This window comes from Phyllosticta citriasiana (assembly GCF_038021145.1).
Source record: "Phyllosticta citriasiana strain CBS 120426 chromosome Unknown IWZ02scaffold_10, whole genome shotgun sequence".
NCBI lineage: Eukaryota > Fungi > Ascomycota > Dothideomycetes > Botryosphaeriales > Phyllostictaceae > Phyllosticta > Phyllosticta citriasiana.
In genome coordinates this window covers 12,837-29,723 of record NW_027117287.1, presented here as the reverse complement: position 1 = coordinate 29,723, position 16,887 = coordinate 12,837, and the positions used below count along the sequence as shown (strand labels likewise).

Here is a 16,887-nt window from a genome sequence, read left to right as displayed (position 1 = left end):
CTTGAATTGACTGGCTTGGCCGCATGACGAAATCGGGCGCGGGAGCTGCAGCTCAGGCCAACTTCTGTTTGCCATTGGCCGATGCGCGCAACATCACACCCTCGACCGAAAACCGCGCCCTGAGACCCGGTCCCAATGCCTCGACGGGTCTATTCCGTGCAGAGGCTTGCCAATCCACCCTTCTCGCGACCCTCTTCCACATACGTCTGTCCGTCCTGCTCGTCATGGCGCCTCGATAGCTCGCTGTCGCGCCCATCCTTGCCCACCAAGACGGCCGCCGCCCACCGCGCACGAATTGTCTCGTCTTTCCAGCCAAATCTCCGCCTCCATGCCTCGACGCTGGCCTCGCGCACCGCGATCAACGCGCCATTGGAAGGTCCACCGCGGCTGAAAGAGCTGCACCAGGCACTGAATGCGCTCAAAACGGACGCCGCGACATATGTCAACCTGAGCCGACTGCAGCTCGCGCTGCGAAGTTTGGAACGAGAGGATCCAGTCGTGAGGGTTGCGGGTGCGTCATTGACATGGAGCATTGGGTATCTGGATGCAGAAGCTGATTGGGCCCGACAGTGCTGAGCCTCGGCGACAAGAGGGCCGCGAAACGGCTGGTCAGACTCTTGTTGGCGGATCCGCTGGCCGACAAGGAATCTTGGGAGGAAGAACTGGAGAAGAATGAGAGCGGAAACGGTCAGGCCACTTTACTGCGGTATAAGTTGCCCTATATTGACATTCGCCGGTGGAAACTAATCTGAAGTAGATATGGCGATGCATCGGACGTCCACCCCTTCAACCCGCTACTTCGCACCATATCTGTGCCCTCGAGAGTGCTGCAGAAATTAAACATCGAAATCCTGATATCCTCTCTTAATGCCAGCATTGTGGCTCCCGTTTCGTCGGACGCGGAAAAGCCGAGAGACGCCATTCTCGTTCCAACGCTCCAAACGCCGACCTCTGCTACCGGCCGCCTCATTAATGTCACGTACCCCGTACACAGAGCGATTGTGTTTGGTGAGGGCCTGGACAGTAGTGTAGCGTTTGGTCGCTTCGTCGCCTCTCAGGCGGAGCAAGACTTGCCCGTCGACACAGTCAAGCTGGCTGTGGGGTTGTCTGCTCCCGCGGAGGAACCAGAACAGACCGCGGCGGACAAGTACGTCGCGGTGGACGTGGACTTGGGCATCCAGGCCCTCGATCGATTCCGCGAGTCGATTCAAAACTCGAGCTTCTTTGAGCGAGGCTGGTTCCGCAGTGGCATGCCCGCCCTTGCAACTTGGCTCGCCCGAGGCACGACGAACGAAGCGGAAACGCTGAAGCCGGCCGTGGGCGAATTGATTTGGTCCGTACTTGCCGAGACAGAGAGTGCCATTACAAGTGACGACAAGCGGCGGTTGCAAGAGCTGCTGGCCTTGTCAATCCCGGAGTCCACCAAGAAGTCAATCATCGAGGCCCTTGGCGTTTGGGCAGAGCGCGCACACACCGAGCTGCGAGGGCGTCTCGACTTGGCCTTTGCAGGGCCCTACTGGCGCAAGCTGAGCTGGTGGAAGCTCCTTTGGCGCGTCGACGACGTGTCGATGATTGCTAGCGACATTCTCGAACGGCGCTGGCTTACGGATGCCGAAAAGGGCCTCGTCTGGGTTGCCGGCCGCCTTCATGAAGCGGGCTTCTTCAGCAGGTCTCGAATCACACGAACGCAACCGACTCCTCCGACATCCAAGCCTTCCAAGAAACCAAGATTCGGCGACGACGCGCCTCCGCTCTATCTCAGTGATCTCCACAAGACTCCCGAGGACTCTGTTGTCGACACCGACTCCCCTCTATCACAAAAGCCATCACCCTACATCTACCCGCAGCACATTCCGCTGTCCCGGCGCTACCTCCTCTCGTCTTCTATTCCTCCCTTGCAAGCTACAGCGCAGCGCCTTATCCTGCAAACGCTTTCGACCTCGGGCGCCGCGACCGCACTGGCTGCTCTGCTCCACATCTCGGCACTCCTGCCGACGCACCTGGGTATAGCCCTGAGTGCGTACGAAGCAGGTGGCGTGGGTGCGGTTGGCATCGCGTGGAGCCTGATGCGATTGCAGAAAAAGTGGGAGAAGGAGAGAGAGAACTGGGAGGGCGTAGTCAGAGAAGAGGGAAGAGTTGCTCTCAGAGACGCAGAGGGTTGGGTGAGAGATGTCGTTCGTGAGGCTGGAGAATCAAAGGAAGACAAAATCGCCGCGGATGAGGGCGCTGCCGACAGGAGAAGGGCAAAAGAAGCAGTGGATCGAGTGAGGGCGGCTTTCGATAGTCTGGAAAGAGGCGGGCGATGAGTGAGACAACGGTAGCTTCATTCCGTCCTCCCTCCGTGATCTCAACTTTGCCTTCGCACCTCGGCCTTTCCTTCTGTCTTTGTTTCGTTAGACTTCCCTCTTCGTCGAAAGATGCGTTGTACCATAGTTTTCTCCTTTACTCCTGTGTATACACCCCTTGATCCTCAGTGCAAATCCAACGAAGCGGACGTGCTTTGACAGAACAGCCGTCAATCTCTCGGCGCAGCAACGACGGAAGAGTCTTTTCACCAACTCAGCTCGACTCCTTCCGCTCGGTCCTACCTTCTCCTTTCGCAAATCCACCCCATTCGTATCCGACGACTCGAATCGAATACGACTATACCAAGTCAGGTGATTGCTGACAACATCGAGACGCGGCTGCGGCTAAACTCTACATGCAATGTGCTTGGCGGCCACAACCTTTTTACACCCCTGATCTTGTCGCAATTTACTTCTAATTCTTCTGGCTTCTACCATGTTTACTAAATGTCAATTTTTGCAGATGTAGCGAAAGATATCCCAAAAATAATCTACACCACCTCATCACCTCGTCAACAAGGTTGCTTACTTGCTGTTATACTTTGTTCCCGGTTGATCTCCCTCAATCACTAGCATGTGGCGTCGGAGCAATATTCGGTATTGCTACTATGATTTTGCTTATCCAGTTACTGCTTGTTAATTAACAGCAGATGAGCAGTGGCTGTGCAGTTGCGACGGATAGACGTCGTTGTCGACGCCTTGTCCCTCGAACAAAAAACCGACAGTCCGTGCCGCTCTGTCGAAATCTTGCTTTCCCCGCTACCAACAATTGTTTCCTCGCTGCGTGCTACCCACATGCCTGTCCGCTTGGCTTTTAATTGCTGCACGTAGGCCTTTTGGTGCCTTCCGGAAAAGCCGTTATACGAGTCGTCGCGGTGTCCCGGTGGTGGCGCAGTGGTCAAGATTTCTTCATGGGTTGTACGTCAAGCTCCACTTCCTCGATAGTGCTTGCTATTTTGCCGCGTGTGGTGGGCGTTTTATGCTTCCCGCGCTACTTTTTTACCTTGATTGGGTTTGCCTTTGGTCGATTTCGTTTTATCCTACCTTACCTGTTGGCTCCGAAAGAAGGTGTACAGCCGTGAGGTCAGGCGACGGGAGAAAAGCGGCGCGGAGCGCTCCGAATTGATCGGGCGACCGTAGACTGAGTACTGTAGGTATAGTTTATAGCGGCGGCTTTCGCTGGCAATCTAGGATCAGCAGAAGCAATAGTCGACGCGAATTCACACCGTCAGTCAGTGCCTCAGCTTGTCTTGCTCTTACTCTCCTCTCCTCATTGTCTCCAACGTCCTCGTCCAAGAAAGAACAAGCCCAAACCCCATCCTCCACACCCTCCACAATGCACTCCACCACACTCACGCTCCTCCCCTTCGCTCTCGTCGCTTCCCTCACTCTCGCGGCCCCCTGGCCCAACCCCTTCGCGCAAGCTCCTCCTTCACCACCCGTCTGCCCACCTGCCCCTGAAGGATGCAAATTCCCAGACAACTACACTCCCACTTTCCTGGGCTACACGGGCGACTTCACTGGCGTGGGCTTTCCCTACTACCTCGAATCGCCCACGCAAGGCCGTGTGTGTCCAGGGCGGCTGGACGACACGGTTCGCCGCGCCCTCCAAATTCCCAAGGTTGGCGACAACGCGGCGGACTACCTCAAGAAGGGCGGCGACAAGCGGGACGTGAAAGACTGTCCCGATTCGGTGTATCCCATTCTGCAGGTACGGGTGTTTACTTCTTCTCCCTGTGACTTTTGCTCGCTGCTGGCCTACGGGGCTGGCCGTGTTGGGCTGCTTTGGCTGACGCTTGTGATTGCTTCGTTAGGGCACCACGTACATTGGCAACCAGCAGGTCTTTGTCACTTGGGACCAGGCCAACAACGTCAATCCCCAGGGTGGCAACGTCACGTATTGCGGCGTTTCGTCGCCGCAATACGATACGATTGAGTATTTTGAGCCTGGCTGTGTATTCCCTCTCCCCATACCCAAGGCGTAAACGATTGCTGAGGAGTGGACAAGGTGCGCGTGGCGGATGCATAAGGTAATGAGGACGGTAGATTCAGACAGGACGACTAAATGTGCTTTGGTGATGGGGGACGTGTAGTTGAAGTAGGAGAGTCAATCTCTGTCGATGCGCGGAGGGATGGGTGGGAGTCGTTTCAGATGAATTTTGACCAAAGAGAGATGCAGATTGGTGATGAATGGGGAGGCACGAGTTGGGAAAGAATTCAAATAATCCATGTCAACCACTGGCCTACATGTCTCTCTATCGAACACTCCTATTCGCAACTGACAGAAATACAATAAATGTAGCAGGTGTGAACAAACTGTGCATCCATACAGTCGTCCATGATTCAAGCAAGTCGATTTGGCCGTAAATATCATCATGCTCAGCCTCTGCCGTAGCCATCCGTTAAATGTGCCGTTGCCGTAAATTCCAAGCCAAACGCATCGTATATCCGCTTCTCCTTTACCATCATCTTCCATCTCCGTCCCATCCACTTCCGCACCATCAAAGGCGCCAAGTCGTGTCCACCTATTTACCGTGCCGTGCGTGGGTGCGTACGTATACATCGTGACATTCGTGCGTGCGTGTCATGCGTCCTTGTCTTGCCATGCAAACATGGAGGGGTTCGTCGCGTCGTCGTCATTGTCGGGTGCGTATTTCGTGTCGCGAGGGCCTGAAAGGACCAAGTTGAGAGGGGAAACGAGCGATTGCGCGGAGTAGAGTGGAGAAAGCGAATCGAAACAAAAAGCAAGCGAAACTGCAAGACGTGCGCCGTGCGAGAAGGAAAGAATAAAGCTCGACGGCTGGAAAAATCTATCTATCATAGTGCAAGAGCGCGTGCGCAAGGAGCGAACCAGAAGCCAAAAAGAGCAAAAGCAAAGCAGTCGCGTCTGAGAGTGCTAGGCGCAAAACTTGTACAGGGAAAAGAATAGGGGTAGAGGAAACGACCAGACATAGAAGAGAGATACAAACCTGTTGAGCTTTTGCTGTTCCCGACCCCCAAAACCGATCCCAAAGCCATCCAAAGTCCCAATGTGGTATCACTTTTGAAATTTTCCTCGTCCCACGTCAGTTTTTCCTCTTGCGAAAGTGGCCAGCCACGCCATGGCCACTACTCAAAGCCCCATAGACTAAGGCTTCGGCCACCGGCTCACCAACCCCTCCATCCAACGGCCGTACAGCACGTCGGCGAGCAACCCTGTGTACTCCATGCCCGGCTTGACGTAGCCGGGAAGCTTCTTCTCATCAATGCTGCCACTGTGTCTCTTACCACCACTACCACTGCCATTGCTGTCCGTCGTTGCGGTGCTACCACGCCGGTTGGCAGCAGCTGCTGCGGCCGCATTTAGATCCGCCGCCGAAGCCGAGTTGTTGGAATTGGCGGAACGACTACTTCGGCTGCTACCATTGCTGCCGCTGCTGTTGCTTAAGGCGGACCGTCGCCTTTGTGCATTGGAAGGCTTTGTCTGCTGGGGTATCTTGGACGCGGTGACAAGCCTTGGGAGCTGCTGGCGCGGAACATTGATAGGGACGTGGACAGGCTTTGCGGGCTTAGACGGCTTTTGTGGAGTTGCCGGTGAGACCGGAGAGCGAGAAGAGCGCTCTTTGGCAGCGCGACTTGGCGTGGCATTGTTCGAGATGTTGGAAAAGGGGTCAGTAGCCTTCGACGAAGGAGCCGGCGAAGTGATGGGAGTCATGACTTCGGTGGACGCTGACATCTGAGGCGTATTGGAAGGCAGAACACCCAGGGCAGCAGCAAGTTTGGGATCCGCCTGGACCTTTTCGATGATGTTACGAAGGAGAAGGAATTCGCCTTCGGGGTCCACGCGATCGAGTGCAGTCCACGCGGCCGCGGCAAGAGCAAATGCGTCACGCTTTGACTGTCCACTGGTTTGGGCCTGCGTCTCCTCGAATGATGTATTGACGGCTTTGACAAAAGCGCGGCGCCCGAGCATGGATTCCTTTGTTAGACGCGCGACTGTCCCTTGAGGAAATGGAGGTTCGTTTTCGCTCTGTGATTTCGCGAGGAGAGTGTCAGCCGATGAAAAGGGAGCGATGGCGGCAGACTTGGGAGTAGGAACCTCAACGTCTGCATTTTTTTGCTTTTCCATGGCGGCAGATACGCGGCGGAATGGGCGAACTGTGGAAGTGCCGTTGCCAAAGTTCATATCGAGAGAGAGCGGGTCCCTGATTTCGCTAAGGCGGCGAGAAGTCTGCGTCGAGTCTGTCGCAATCTTGAACATTGTCGAGGCGCTTGACTGGCGGGTCGATGATCGCCTGCGCGAGGTGTTGTAGGTCGCCGTTGGTCTCCCCAGCGGGCCAGCGTTGACATCCATCTTTTCCATGAGCTCAGTCGGGAATTCGAGCTTGGACGACTTGCGCGGGCGCTTAGGTTGGATAGGCTTCACCGTGTCAAAGACCCATTCGTCGTCATCTTGTGCACCATTGTTGTATTCGCGCCTGGAAAGTCAGTCAAGTCACATGAAAGATTGGAAATACGTACAGCGTTTCTTCATAGTATTTGGGCTGCGAAGGCTTGGTCGCAGAGGAATCGTACTTGCGCCGCCTGGCAATGAGGTCACGCAGGACGTCGATCCTTCCTGCGCGTTGAATGAATCGGTGCTTGAGCAGATCCTTGGCCGACGGTCGCCGATCTGGGTCTTTGACAAGACATTGGGAGACAAAATCCTTGAAATCTCTAGTAAAGGGACCCTCGAGCCGTGGCGCTGGTGCCTTTGGAATGTGAAACAGGACCTTCATGGGATGCGTGTCTGCATGAGGAGGCTCTCCCCTTGCCATTTCAATTGCGGTGATTCCCAAGGACCAAATGTCTGCCTTGAAATCATAGCCCATCTCCTGAATAACCTCAGGCGCCATCCAGTACGGAGTTCCGACAAATGTGATGCGCTGAGAGCTGATGTTGGTCAGCTGGGCGGCGACACCAAAGTCGGCAATCTTGACTTTGCCCGACTCGGCCAGGAGGACATTGGCAGCTTTGATGTCGCGGTGGATTTTCCCTGACAGATGGAGATAGTCAAGCCCAAGGAGAAGTTCTCGGCATATGACGGCGATTTGGGACTCGGAGAATGGACCGGGTTTCATCTGATTGGTCAGCGGAGCCGGTTGGACGGTTGACGGGTGACATACGAGGTCCAAACATGAGCCGCCACCCAAAAACTCCATGACGATCCACAACTTGACTCCCCTCACGAAGCTAGTCTTGTACTGTGTGACGAACGGACTGGCGCATGCGCTCAGCACGGCGATTTCTTGCTGGATTTCTTTGATGTCATCGTCGCTGCCTTCGAGATCAATCTGGGAGGTTGTCAGGACGGTTTCGCATGCTCGCAGAGAGCGGAAGCACGGACATGTTTAATTGCGACAATATCGCCAGTCGACTTTTCAATTGCTTTGTAAACGGTCCCGAAGCTGCCGCCTGGAAATGTCAGCGACGAAGAGAGCAAAGGAGAAGCAAACATACTGCCGAGCTCCTCGAGGACCTGGTAGTCGTCGGCCATTGCGCCGGGGTGGTGGAAGAGCCTTGGGACGAGTCTTTGTCCTTGGAGTAAGGATGGGAAAGTAGAAATGCTTGGGAGAATGGCAGAGACCCGGTGGGATGGACTTTAACATGGGCGATGGAGTGGAATGGGCACGGACTTGGGCTGTGTGGGTAGCGGTGACAGACAGCGATGATGGCTCCCCACAGCAACCAAGCACAGGCTCAGGCGGATCACTCCCGACGCCAGCACCCACGTACCGGCCGAGTGGCAGAGAAAAGGACCGAGAGAACCTGTATGACGTTTTGGGGATTGCGAGAGAGAATAATTGTGGTGTTGCAGCGCAGCGCAGCGGGTTGAGGGGTTGGTGCAAGTGGGGGCGGCACAGCGAGCGGAGCGCAAAAGAGGCTGGAGGGTGGAGAGGCGACGCGAGCGAGGCGACGGTGAGGTAGTGCAGTGTAGAGTGTAATGGAAGGCTACTGCAAACAAGCAGACGATGGTAGTTGTGGTTCTGGATCCGTCGTCTTGTGCGCCACAGCCAACAAGTGCATTGATGGGCGTGTTGTGATATTGCCGCTTTGGGCAACGGGCGCACCACAGGAACCGGGCCCTCCCAGCGACGACGAGAAAGACTCTTTACGGCCGCCAACACGTTGAAGATGAGCTTTCTTTTGATTTTAAGCGTTTGGGAATCTTCTGTGGGTTCGCCCGTAGATGGATTGTTAGACAGTCATGGCCATAGCAGTCCAACATGAGACCCACACCACCAGGCAGGCACCTGGATCTCCGTCGTCAGCGCACGAGCATGCGGGTGATTTGCATGGCCAACTCTCTCACAACCCTCACCTCCATCTCATCCTGCTGCTGACAGACCCTCTTCCGCTGTCAACCCCAAAAAGTTTCATCCCTTGCGCTCCCATGGTTACCTCGCATCCGCTGGTTGCCCGGCCACACGAGCGCACGAGGGCCAGTCAGTCAGCCCTGTCGAACGTCGAACCCCAGAAGCCCGACCCGACCTCGTCGTTCTTTTCACTGTACAATATAGAGAGCCCAACTTCAATTCTTCCCCGAGTCACCATGGCCTGATACGTGTCACGTCGTCGGGCACGGCTGCCACCAATGTTTCTCCTCGACTTTTTATTCCTCAACCACCGTCGAATCTGCCTCGGCGTCGCCCTCACGCTCGCTTCTTGGCGACTCGGGCCTAGGATTGCGCTGTCGCTGCGTCGCCCTCGTCCAATTATCGACTCGCGGTCGCCCTCGCCCTCGCTACACCATGTAGCTTGTGGAATGCCCCAGACTCCCCGAAAGACATCGCGAATCGACGTCGACGTCGACGCCCTCTCGCCATCGCCATCAGCCATGCGCGCCGCCGCCCGTGGCCATCGCGCTGCCGCATCCGTACCCACAGACATCGCAACTCCGCCGCGCTCACGAGCCAACCCGCGCTCTCACCCCCAAGGCATGCCTCGCCCAGGTCCAGGCCCGTCTTCCTCCAATTCCACCTCGTCCTCCTCTACCTCCTCCTACTCTGCTTCCTCAACAACAAACATGTCGTCTCACGGCCGCTCGCTGTCCCACGCCGACGCTGCCTCTCGCCACAGCAAGCGTTTGTCGCTCAATTTCCCCGTGCAGTCCGCCGCCGCCAACCCCAGCATTCCAACGCCGCGTTCTCGCCCTGCCTCGTGGATCGGCACCAGCCCTGTACGATCCCCCGAGCACCCTCCGCACTCCCCGGACGCCAACTTCTTCACCGCGCTCGCCGCCCAGGAACGCCGCGTGCTCGAGCTTCGCGAGGAGCTGTCCAAGGCCGAGGATACTCTGACGGAACTCAAGAGGCAATGGGCTACCCACGAAGCCGCTCGTCTCGGCCAAAAGGGCGCCTATGGATTCCACCCGCTGCAGCCCGTCGACACGGTCCTTGCAAACGGCCTCTTTGATGACGATCCCGAAGGCCCCAGCTGGGCGGAAAAGGAAATGGAGCGGAGGCGGATGATACTGCATGGCCAGCGTCAGTCGAATCGCAAGGTCTTTAGCGGATCGCGCCACACCCGTACCCTCTCCCTGCTGTCGCCAACCAAACCTGCTGACAATGGCTCCTTTTCGACGGCATTGGATGCGAGCTTGGACGATCCGCCATTAAATCCGCCACGCGGACGCTCATCCACCACCCCTGTCGAATCCTCGAGAGAAAGAACAGACTCACAAGATGGTACTTCGGAGGCACTGCTGCGGACCGGTCGTCAAATGGCCGCCGACTTGAAGGATGGCATCATGACATTTTGGGGAGATTTGAGGCAGGCGGCCATTGGTGACGAACCGGCTACTAGTCCACCACGGAGCACTCCACATCAAAACGGGCGGCGTCTCACCAACGACGCCGGCTTGAGCCGCTCCCGGACTGTCAATATTGGCAGGAGAAAATCGAAATCTATCCATCCTTCGGGTGATAGCTCTTCGCTCATCGACATAGAGTCCAACTTTTGGAAGGAGCACGGCATTGAAGCCGTCAAGGCCCCACAACCGGCCATCACCAAGCCAACACCAACAAAGTCGCCGCAGAAAACACTGCGCAGCCAACCTAGTAGCCAGACCATGGATGAGGCGTGGGACGACTGGGATACGACGGAGCCGGAAAAGGAAAACTCCCAATTCGCTCCGGCGCCCTCGAGCAGTAACAGCTCCATCTCCGAACTGCGCACATCGCCTCCCGAATCTGAGCGTAGCAGCCCGCGAACCAGCACCAGGTACGTAGCCACGACGGCGGGCCAGGTACGTTAATGCTGTGTCATAGCGTTTATACAAAGCTTGCTTGATGGCTTTTCTTGTTTATAGCAACCAACCCCTGTACCGCCCCCTCGTTCGTCACGACAGCCCACTCAACTGACACTTTTCCGCAGCTCCGCCACTCCCCATCTCGCGCATCAACACCTCCAACAGCATTTCGCGGACGGGGCGACAGAAGTTCGTCGGGCGGGAAAGCCGCTCCACAGTACCGCCACCGCTTCTCGCAGTCCCCGCCACACTTCAGCCTCCACCACCACCGCCACCACCGCCACCACTTGGCGCGCCCTCAACAAGCTCGTACCTAGTTTCGTCACGACGGAGTCGTCGCCCGGCAGTCCGCTTCGATATATCCTGGACGAATGGGACAGCATTGTCTCGAGCAGTCCAGGCGCGACCAGCCCGACTGCTGCGCAGGCCTGCATGGCTGAAGCGGCGGCTTGGGAGGAGTATCTCAGAGGAACAGGAAGCCTCGAAGCTGATGTCGACGGTGAGGTCAAGTCTGGGCTAACCAAGGACGCCTAGAGCAGGCGTTGTAGCGTTTTGGTCAAGTGAGCGAGCGTGTTTGGAGTTTGGAACAGGAAGGGGCAAGAAAGGGTGCAAAGAGCATTCTTGTCTATTATTTTTATTTCTCCGTTCGGCTGTTTTTTTTTTTTTTCCAGCCGCTGCCGCGTCTTGTTGTTTCGGTTTCTTGTTGCTGCGTTTTGCTGCGCGAGTCTTGGTCATTTTCTGCTGTGCTACGCAACGAAACGAAATGAAGCAACGAAACACGATGAGCGAGACGACACACTTGTTCTATTCTTTTGGGCGACAGATCGAACCCGCGAACAGCGCGCGCGTTATGAGACACGGTTTGGGCTTTTGGTACATGTATTATTAGTCTATTGTTGGAATGCCTCCCAGCCATAGGGATCAATGGGAACAGAATGAATGCGTCATCTCTCATGAACAGCACCGGGTCAAAATTTCAGAGCAGTCCTACTCACCGCACATTGTCAAACCACGGGTCAGCCAGAATCTCTCTGGCCGAAGCCCTTGCCGCCGGATCCAAAACCAGCATCTTTTCAACAAGCTCGCCCATTTTCCACGCGTCTTCTGTCGACCAGCTTTCTTGTCTGGGACAGCAGTCTTGAAATTGTGCCTGTATAGTATACTCGTCGTCCGAATCTTCCCAAACCTGCAATGAAATATTCATTTTCTTCGCTTTTTGTTGCCACTGCTCGGGAATCTTGCCGCCAATGGTGCTCAAAATCTCTCGCACATGTGCAGGACTGGAAAGTAGGCCTTCGAACGGCGGGTGGCCAGTCGCAAGCTCGAAGATCTAAATCAAAATTCAGCTTCCTTTCCCAAAAGCGTTCTCAATTTACGAAACAAGATTCCATTTGTGTAATTACCATGCAGCCCATATTCCAAATGTCCACTCGCTGATCGAGCTTGTCCCCAAAAATGATCGCAGGTGCCCGAACCACCAGAGGCTGATCAAGATTCTCCGGAGCTGTCTCTTTGCTCCGGAACGCCTGGCCGAAGTCGATTATTTTGATTGGCATCGAATCAAACGGTTGTTTTGGGAAAATAGCCCGCCGCACAATGTATTCTGGCAGGGTTGGATCAACGCACTTTTTGCGGTTCAGAGTAAAAGTGCTGATCTCTTGCTTTCCAAGTTGCTGGCAGAACTCTTTCTCGTCTATATGGTCCGTATATGGGAGAGCAAAGGCGAAGTTCCCAGTATGAAGATCTAGAACAAGTCAGAAAAGAGGTCTTAGATCGAGAATGGACGAAACAAACCTCCATGTAGGATGCCTTGCTTGTGTAATCTGTCAAGACCTTGAAGCACCTATTTCGCAACCCTTTTAGATACCTTTCCTGGCAGCCTGCCTTCAGGTAGATGCTCTTTGCATAGTTCTTGCACGCCCTGACCCACAAGTTCGATTCCGATGCAGTGGTGGGAGCCATAAGGTCCGGATGTAGAGAAATTGTCGAGGACTTGCAACAGATGGCGCGTCCCGGGGCATCGGTCGGATTGATCGTCTTCTACCAGAGCACTCAAGATTTTGACTTCCTGGTCTGCCTTGTCATCTGCTTTTGTGATTTTCAGGGCGAAATATCTCTCATCCCTAACGATGCACGTGTGGTGAGCTTTGTTTTAACCAATGTTTTCTGGTTCTAGAGGCCATGCACCTACCTCTGATCTCTCGCGGCCCATACAATACCGAATACGCCAAATCCGAGCTTGTGCAGGACTTTACAATGCCTATCTTTGGAAATATCGCCCAGCCGGGCAGGCAGGTAGCCACCGGGCCCGTAAGAATCGCTAGGCTCAGTGTCGTGGAAACTGAAATCATGATCGAACTATGGTTCGTCCATTGGAACTGATCGACAGTGAAACTGTTTTGCTGAAAACGCAAAGGTTGGGAGTCTTCGCGGGGTAGCGCATAGCATTTTGTCCGATGGAGATGCTTTGTTCCTAAGCCTTTATTCGGTTGAGGAGACTGCATTCGACAACATTGAAAGAGACTTCGACGGACATACTTCCCCTAAAAGTGCAGCTACTTCAATGTCAAGCACCAGAGATGTCAGTGTACACATTCGCAATGGTGTTGACGAATACGTGGGTCGCTGGTACGCTGGGAGCATTTGAAGTCCTCAAAAGTGTCTGGAGACTCCCAAAGCCACTAGCCTCGTTGCGCATGCGACATTGGTGCTCTGCGTCTGTTAAAGGCCCCTCATTTTCTCCTTGTGTCACGATCCTAATCCTCCGCGCCACTTTCACGCTCAACGCGCCTTTTCCACTCCATTCGCAAGCTTCTCACGCTCGGTTGCGCAAGACGCAACATTCCCTTCTCGCACGTTGTTCTCATCGTCGGCCGCATACCTGCGATACTCAAACCACGCGTCGAGGATCTCGCCATCGGCTTCCGACGCGCTTATGCTATCGCGCTCGCTGATGAGCCGCGCTTTGGCTTCAAGGTAGACGGATTCAGCGACATTAGAGAAGATTTTCCCGCTGCGAGGGTCGGTCAGGTCCGTGTTGCTTGAGTTGGCAGGGTTATGATGGATCAGGGAGGGCTACGAACTTCCAGAAGCTGCGAGCTTTCTTTTCTTGAGCGAGATGGTGTTCGTACAAGAGTTGGGCGGTTATGGGGGACATCTCTCTGCTTTGGACAGATTTTTTGAAAAAGAAAAAAAAGAATCCGGTCTGAGATTCGAGGGAGTGTGGATTGACGAAGAGGCTGGCTGGCAATCAGAGAGACTGAATTCCCTTCGCACGAGACAGACCAAGTCGAGGCTGCCTGTCAGGAAGGGCCGTTGATCAATTGAAGCTCGAGAGGGTGGATCAGCGTAGTTGTAGTATGGTGCGGGAAGAAGTCCAAAAGCCGTGCTCCGGTGGTACGCGGTACGCGCCTCGGTGGTGTCTGGTGATACGCGTCTCAACGGAAGAAGGAACACGAGACAGCACGAAGACGACTGAGTCAATCAAATTCCCTCTCGTGATTTTGTCTATCCGAGCATTGTGGCGGGAAAGCAAGAGAAGAGCGTATGGGTGCCAGCAAAGGGTCGGACATGTGCAAACGCCAAAATGTCGACATCTTTCGACTTGATCATGCGCGATGCTGCCGCAACATATCGTAAGCGGGTACCTGCAGGCTATGACCAGCCACTTTGTGACATGAAATCTGCTTAGTGGACTCAGTCAGCTTTCCACAAGTCATCGACAAGACAGTCAAGGGTCGATCACTTGGAAAAGAAGTAGAGTTTCTGAACCTTTATCACCATAGTTCCATTCTCGTGCTTCTCTGTCTAAGCTGCATCATTTTGAACCACCCGACCAGCATCAATTTCAGTTGCGCATCCTGTTGGCAACCCATCGCTTCAACACAAACTCCCGAACCTTGAACCTTTTTAGAAGCGCCCCGATGTCTCGTTCGTTTCCTGCGTCATCTTCGAGCGGAGGTGGAACCTCAACGTAGACCATGACCAAAGTCTTGAGTACATTGCTCTGGACTCGGCTGGCACAGTAGAGCCACCACCAGGGGTTTGGCTCTGGTTTCTTCTTGTCATCCCAGTAGGAATGCGAGTAGGAGGGGATGATTTGGACAGCGAACTCGGCGTGCGAGAAGGCAGGACCGCGATTGTAGATCATAAAGTCAACAGAGAACTTGACTCCATCTCGAACAACCCAGCCGCGCGACCTGAAGTGGTGGTAGACGACATATTTGAGGAGGAAAGAGTCGTCTGGGCGCAGATCGGCCGTGTCGGCTGGAGGAAAGTAGGACAGCGAACGACAGAGACGGAAGAAGTCCTGCGTGTCGATGCTCTCGTTTGTCTTCAGGTCAACGATGTCAAGCACGCCAAGGCCGTACGTGAGGAAGAAGGCTTCTTCCAGGGCCAGTTGGAGGTGCTCTTCGTTTTGCAAGGAGTCCTCGGGAACGGATTGGATCAGCGCGTCCTGAGCATTCGAGCGCTCGAGGGTCGGTGCATTATCAGAGACGGTCGCGGAAGCCGCTTCAGGCTGAGGGTCATATCCATTCATCGAAGCAGCGCCGGCGACATGAGTATTCGATGACGCCAGAACAGCCGGCTCGTCGACGAGTTTGCCCTCCTTGCGCAGCTGTTCCTCAATTGCCTCTCTCTCCTTCCGAGCCCTTTCATTCTTGAAATCTCGCCTCTCCTGTCGCCTTTTCTGGGTGTAGTCCTCCGCAAGAAGCTGACCCGACGTGCCTCTTCGATTCTTCTCGCGATCAAGCCAGGTGGGTTCACTGCGGCTCAGGCTGCCTTTGCCGAAAAACCCTTGTTCCCACAGAGCTCGTACACTCTTCCAGTCTGTTACATGAACAGACCGCGTGTCGCGAGAGAGGTAGGCGACATGGCGTTTTGGTGGATGTGAGGGCGGCGGAAAGAAGTATTGGGAAACCATCAGGTAGGCGACACGCAGCAGGGACAACGGGTTGTGTGGCACGAAAGCTGGTAGCGGATAGGTCACAATTGGCAGTGGTCGCTCATGAATCTGGGCATAATTCGGCCGCTTTGGACGTCTTGGAGCTGCCGGTTTTGAAGCTGGCTTGGAACTTGTGTGTTGAGAATCTTGTCCATTGGGATTTCCAGCTACATGGCCATTTCCCTCTGCCTGGGTGTCGCGAGTCGAAAATCCATCGTTGGGCGCCTTCTCTTCAGCCAGTGCTGTTGTGGCGTCGCCCATTGCTGATCGCAGTGACGAAGCAGGAACCGGAGTCTGTCTTGGATTCCAAAGTCAGCAAGGCTCTTGACACGGAATGCGCGGGTTGAGAAGATGATGATTGATCAGATACCGTTGTAGTCTAATACAAGAGACCATCATTGGAGGCAGCAAAAGTCAGTGCCGCCTCCTGTGTGGTAACAAAGGTTGTCATCATGTAGGGTGTCGGGTAAAGAAAATGGGGCGCGTCGAACTCACAAGCCTGAAAGTATGAGGAAGTCTGACTTCTGGAGCTGTAAACAGTTGATTAAGTATGTATCAATTAGACGTCGCGCAGGACGAGCAAGAGAGTAGAGTCATCACATGGTGGGTTAGTGTTAAGAGAGGTACACAGGTCGTTGAAAATTGCGGGCGGAGAAAAAATGGCGACCGCTAGGTGTGGCCGCCGCGGTTTTGCCGTACGGTTAGAGGCTACGGCCCGCCCGCCCGCCGTCTAGTATGGTTACGCAGACCTAGACCTTAGTAAACCTACTTAGCTTAGTAATTATTTAGTATATATATAATACTAACGCCTACTAACTCTACTAGAGGTTAAGAACTAAGATAGAGCCTAGTAGCTACTAACTAGAACCTAAATAGAGCTATATATAAAAGTAAGAATATTTAAAAAGCTCTTTATAGATAAAAGCTTATAAACTAAGGTTTTATCTAATATCTACTCTAAATATATTATTATTATTACTTAATTTAACTCTCTATAGTATAAAATCTTATATTTAAAACCTTTAACTACTATAGTAAGTTAAATTAAAAAAATAGCTTCTATAACTTATTTAGAAAGTATTAACCTAGAAGCTAGTATATATTATAAATTATTATAAGTTAGTAGAACTAATACTACTATACTAGCTAACCTAAAAAGGTATAGTAAGTAAGATAGTAGCTATCTTACTTAGTTAGTCTATATACTAGAGTTATAGTATAATACTATCTCCCTCTTAGAGGAATATATTCTTATATTTAACCTATTTAGCTATAAAGTAGATATAAGTTAGTACTAATAGAGAACCTATCTACTAATATATAGATAC

The 16,887-nt window shown here is 53.8% G+C and overlaps 7 protein-coding genes across 7 annotated transcripts; 4 read left to right on the top strand and 3 right to left on the bottom strand.

Moving 5' to 3' along the window:
- The first annotated feature begins 38 nt into the window (after positions 1-38).
- Positions 39-2,776, top strand: IWZ02DRAFT_456649 (uncharacterized protein). The gene is made up of 3 exons (XM_066767880.1): positions 39-511; positions 571-706; positions 758-2,776. Exons 1-3 carry the CDS (start codon positions 136-138, stop codon positions 2,304-2,306), a joined length of 2,061 nt encoding a protein of 686 aa, XP_066620571.1. The 5' UTR covers positions 39-135; the 3' UTR covers positions 2,307-2,776.
- Positions 2,777-3,422: 646 nt separating this feature from the next.
- Positions 3,423-4,393, top strand: IWZ02DRAFT_32929 (uncharacterized protein). Its single transcript, XM_066764203.1, has 2 exons — positions 3,423-4,300; positions 4,354-4,393. The coding sequence occupies exon 1, from the start codon at positions 3,682-3,684 to the stop codon at positions 4,279-4,281; it is 600 nt and encodes a 199-aa protein (XP_066620570.1). The 5' UTR covers positions 3,423-3,681; the 3' UTR covers positions 4,282-4,300; positions 4,354-4,393.
- Positions 4,394-5,190: 797 nt separating this feature from the next.
- IWZ02DRAFT_32901 (kinase-like domain-containing protein) lies at positions 5,191-8,083 on the bottom strand. The gene is made up of 5 exons (XM_066764202.1): positions 7,824-8,083; positions 7,711-7,778; positions 7,490-7,657; positions 6,846-7,444; positions 5,191-6,802 (listed from the first exon to the last, which is right to left on the bottom strand). The coding sequence occupies exons 1-5, from the start codon at positions 7,858-7,860 to the stop codon at positions 5,473-5,475; spliced, it is 2,202 nt and encodes a 733-aa protein (XP_066620569.1). The 5' UTR covers positions 7,861-8,083; the 3' UTR covers positions 5,191-5,472.
- Positions 8,084-8,526: 443 nt separating this feature from the next.
- IWZ02DRAFT_456637 (uncharacterized protein) lies at positions 8,527-11,574 on the top strand. Its single transcript, XM_066767879.1, has 2 exons — positions 8,527-10,586; positions 10,740-11,574. The coding sequence occupies exons 1-2, from the start codon at positions 8,959-8,961 to the stop codon at positions 11,146-11,148; spliced, it is 2,037 nt and encodes a 678-aa protein (XP_066620568.1). The 5' UTR covers positions 8,527-8,958; the 3' UTR covers positions 11,149-11,574.
- A 31-nt stretch (positions 11,575-11,605) lies between these two features.
- IWZ02DRAFT_434791 (kinase-like domain-containing protein) lies at positions 11,606-12,965 on the bottom strand (the record flags this gene model as incomplete). Its single annotated transcript, XM_066766394.1, has 5 exons — positions 11,606-11,944; positions 12,018-12,358; positions 12,409-12,457; positions 12,482-12,759; positions 12,806-12,965. The coding sequence occupies 5 exons, from the start codon at positions 12,963-12,965 to the stop codon at positions 11,606-11,608; spliced, it is 1,167 nt and encodes a 388-aa protein (XP_066620567.1).
- Positions 12,966-13,094: 129 nt separating this feature from the next.
- Positions 13,095-13,631, top strand: IWZ02DRAFT_32810 (uncharacterized protein). Its single transcript, XM_066764200.1, has one exon. The coding sequence runs from the start codon at positions 13,194-13,196 to the stop codon at positions 13,566-13,568; it is 375 nt and encodes a 124-aa protein (XP_066620566.1). The 5' UTR covers positions 13,095-13,193; the 3' UTR covers positions 13,569-13,631.
- Positions 13,632-14,299: 668 nt separating this feature from the next.
- IWZ02DRAFT_32867 (tRNA-splicing endonuclease subunit SEN2) lies at positions 14,300-16,269 on the bottom strand. Its single transcript, XM_066764201.1, has 3 exons — positions 16,055-16,269; positions 14,386-15,857; position 14,300 (listed from the first exon to the last, which is right to left on the bottom strand). The coding sequence occupies exon 2, from the start codon at positions 15,818-15,820 to the stop codon at positions 14,462-14,464; it is 1,359 nt and encodes a 452-aa protein (XP_066620565.1). The 5' UTR covers positions 15,821-15,857; positions 16,055-16,269; the 3' UTR covers position 14,300; positions 14,386-14,461.
- Positions 16,270-16,887: the final 618 nt, after the last annotated feature.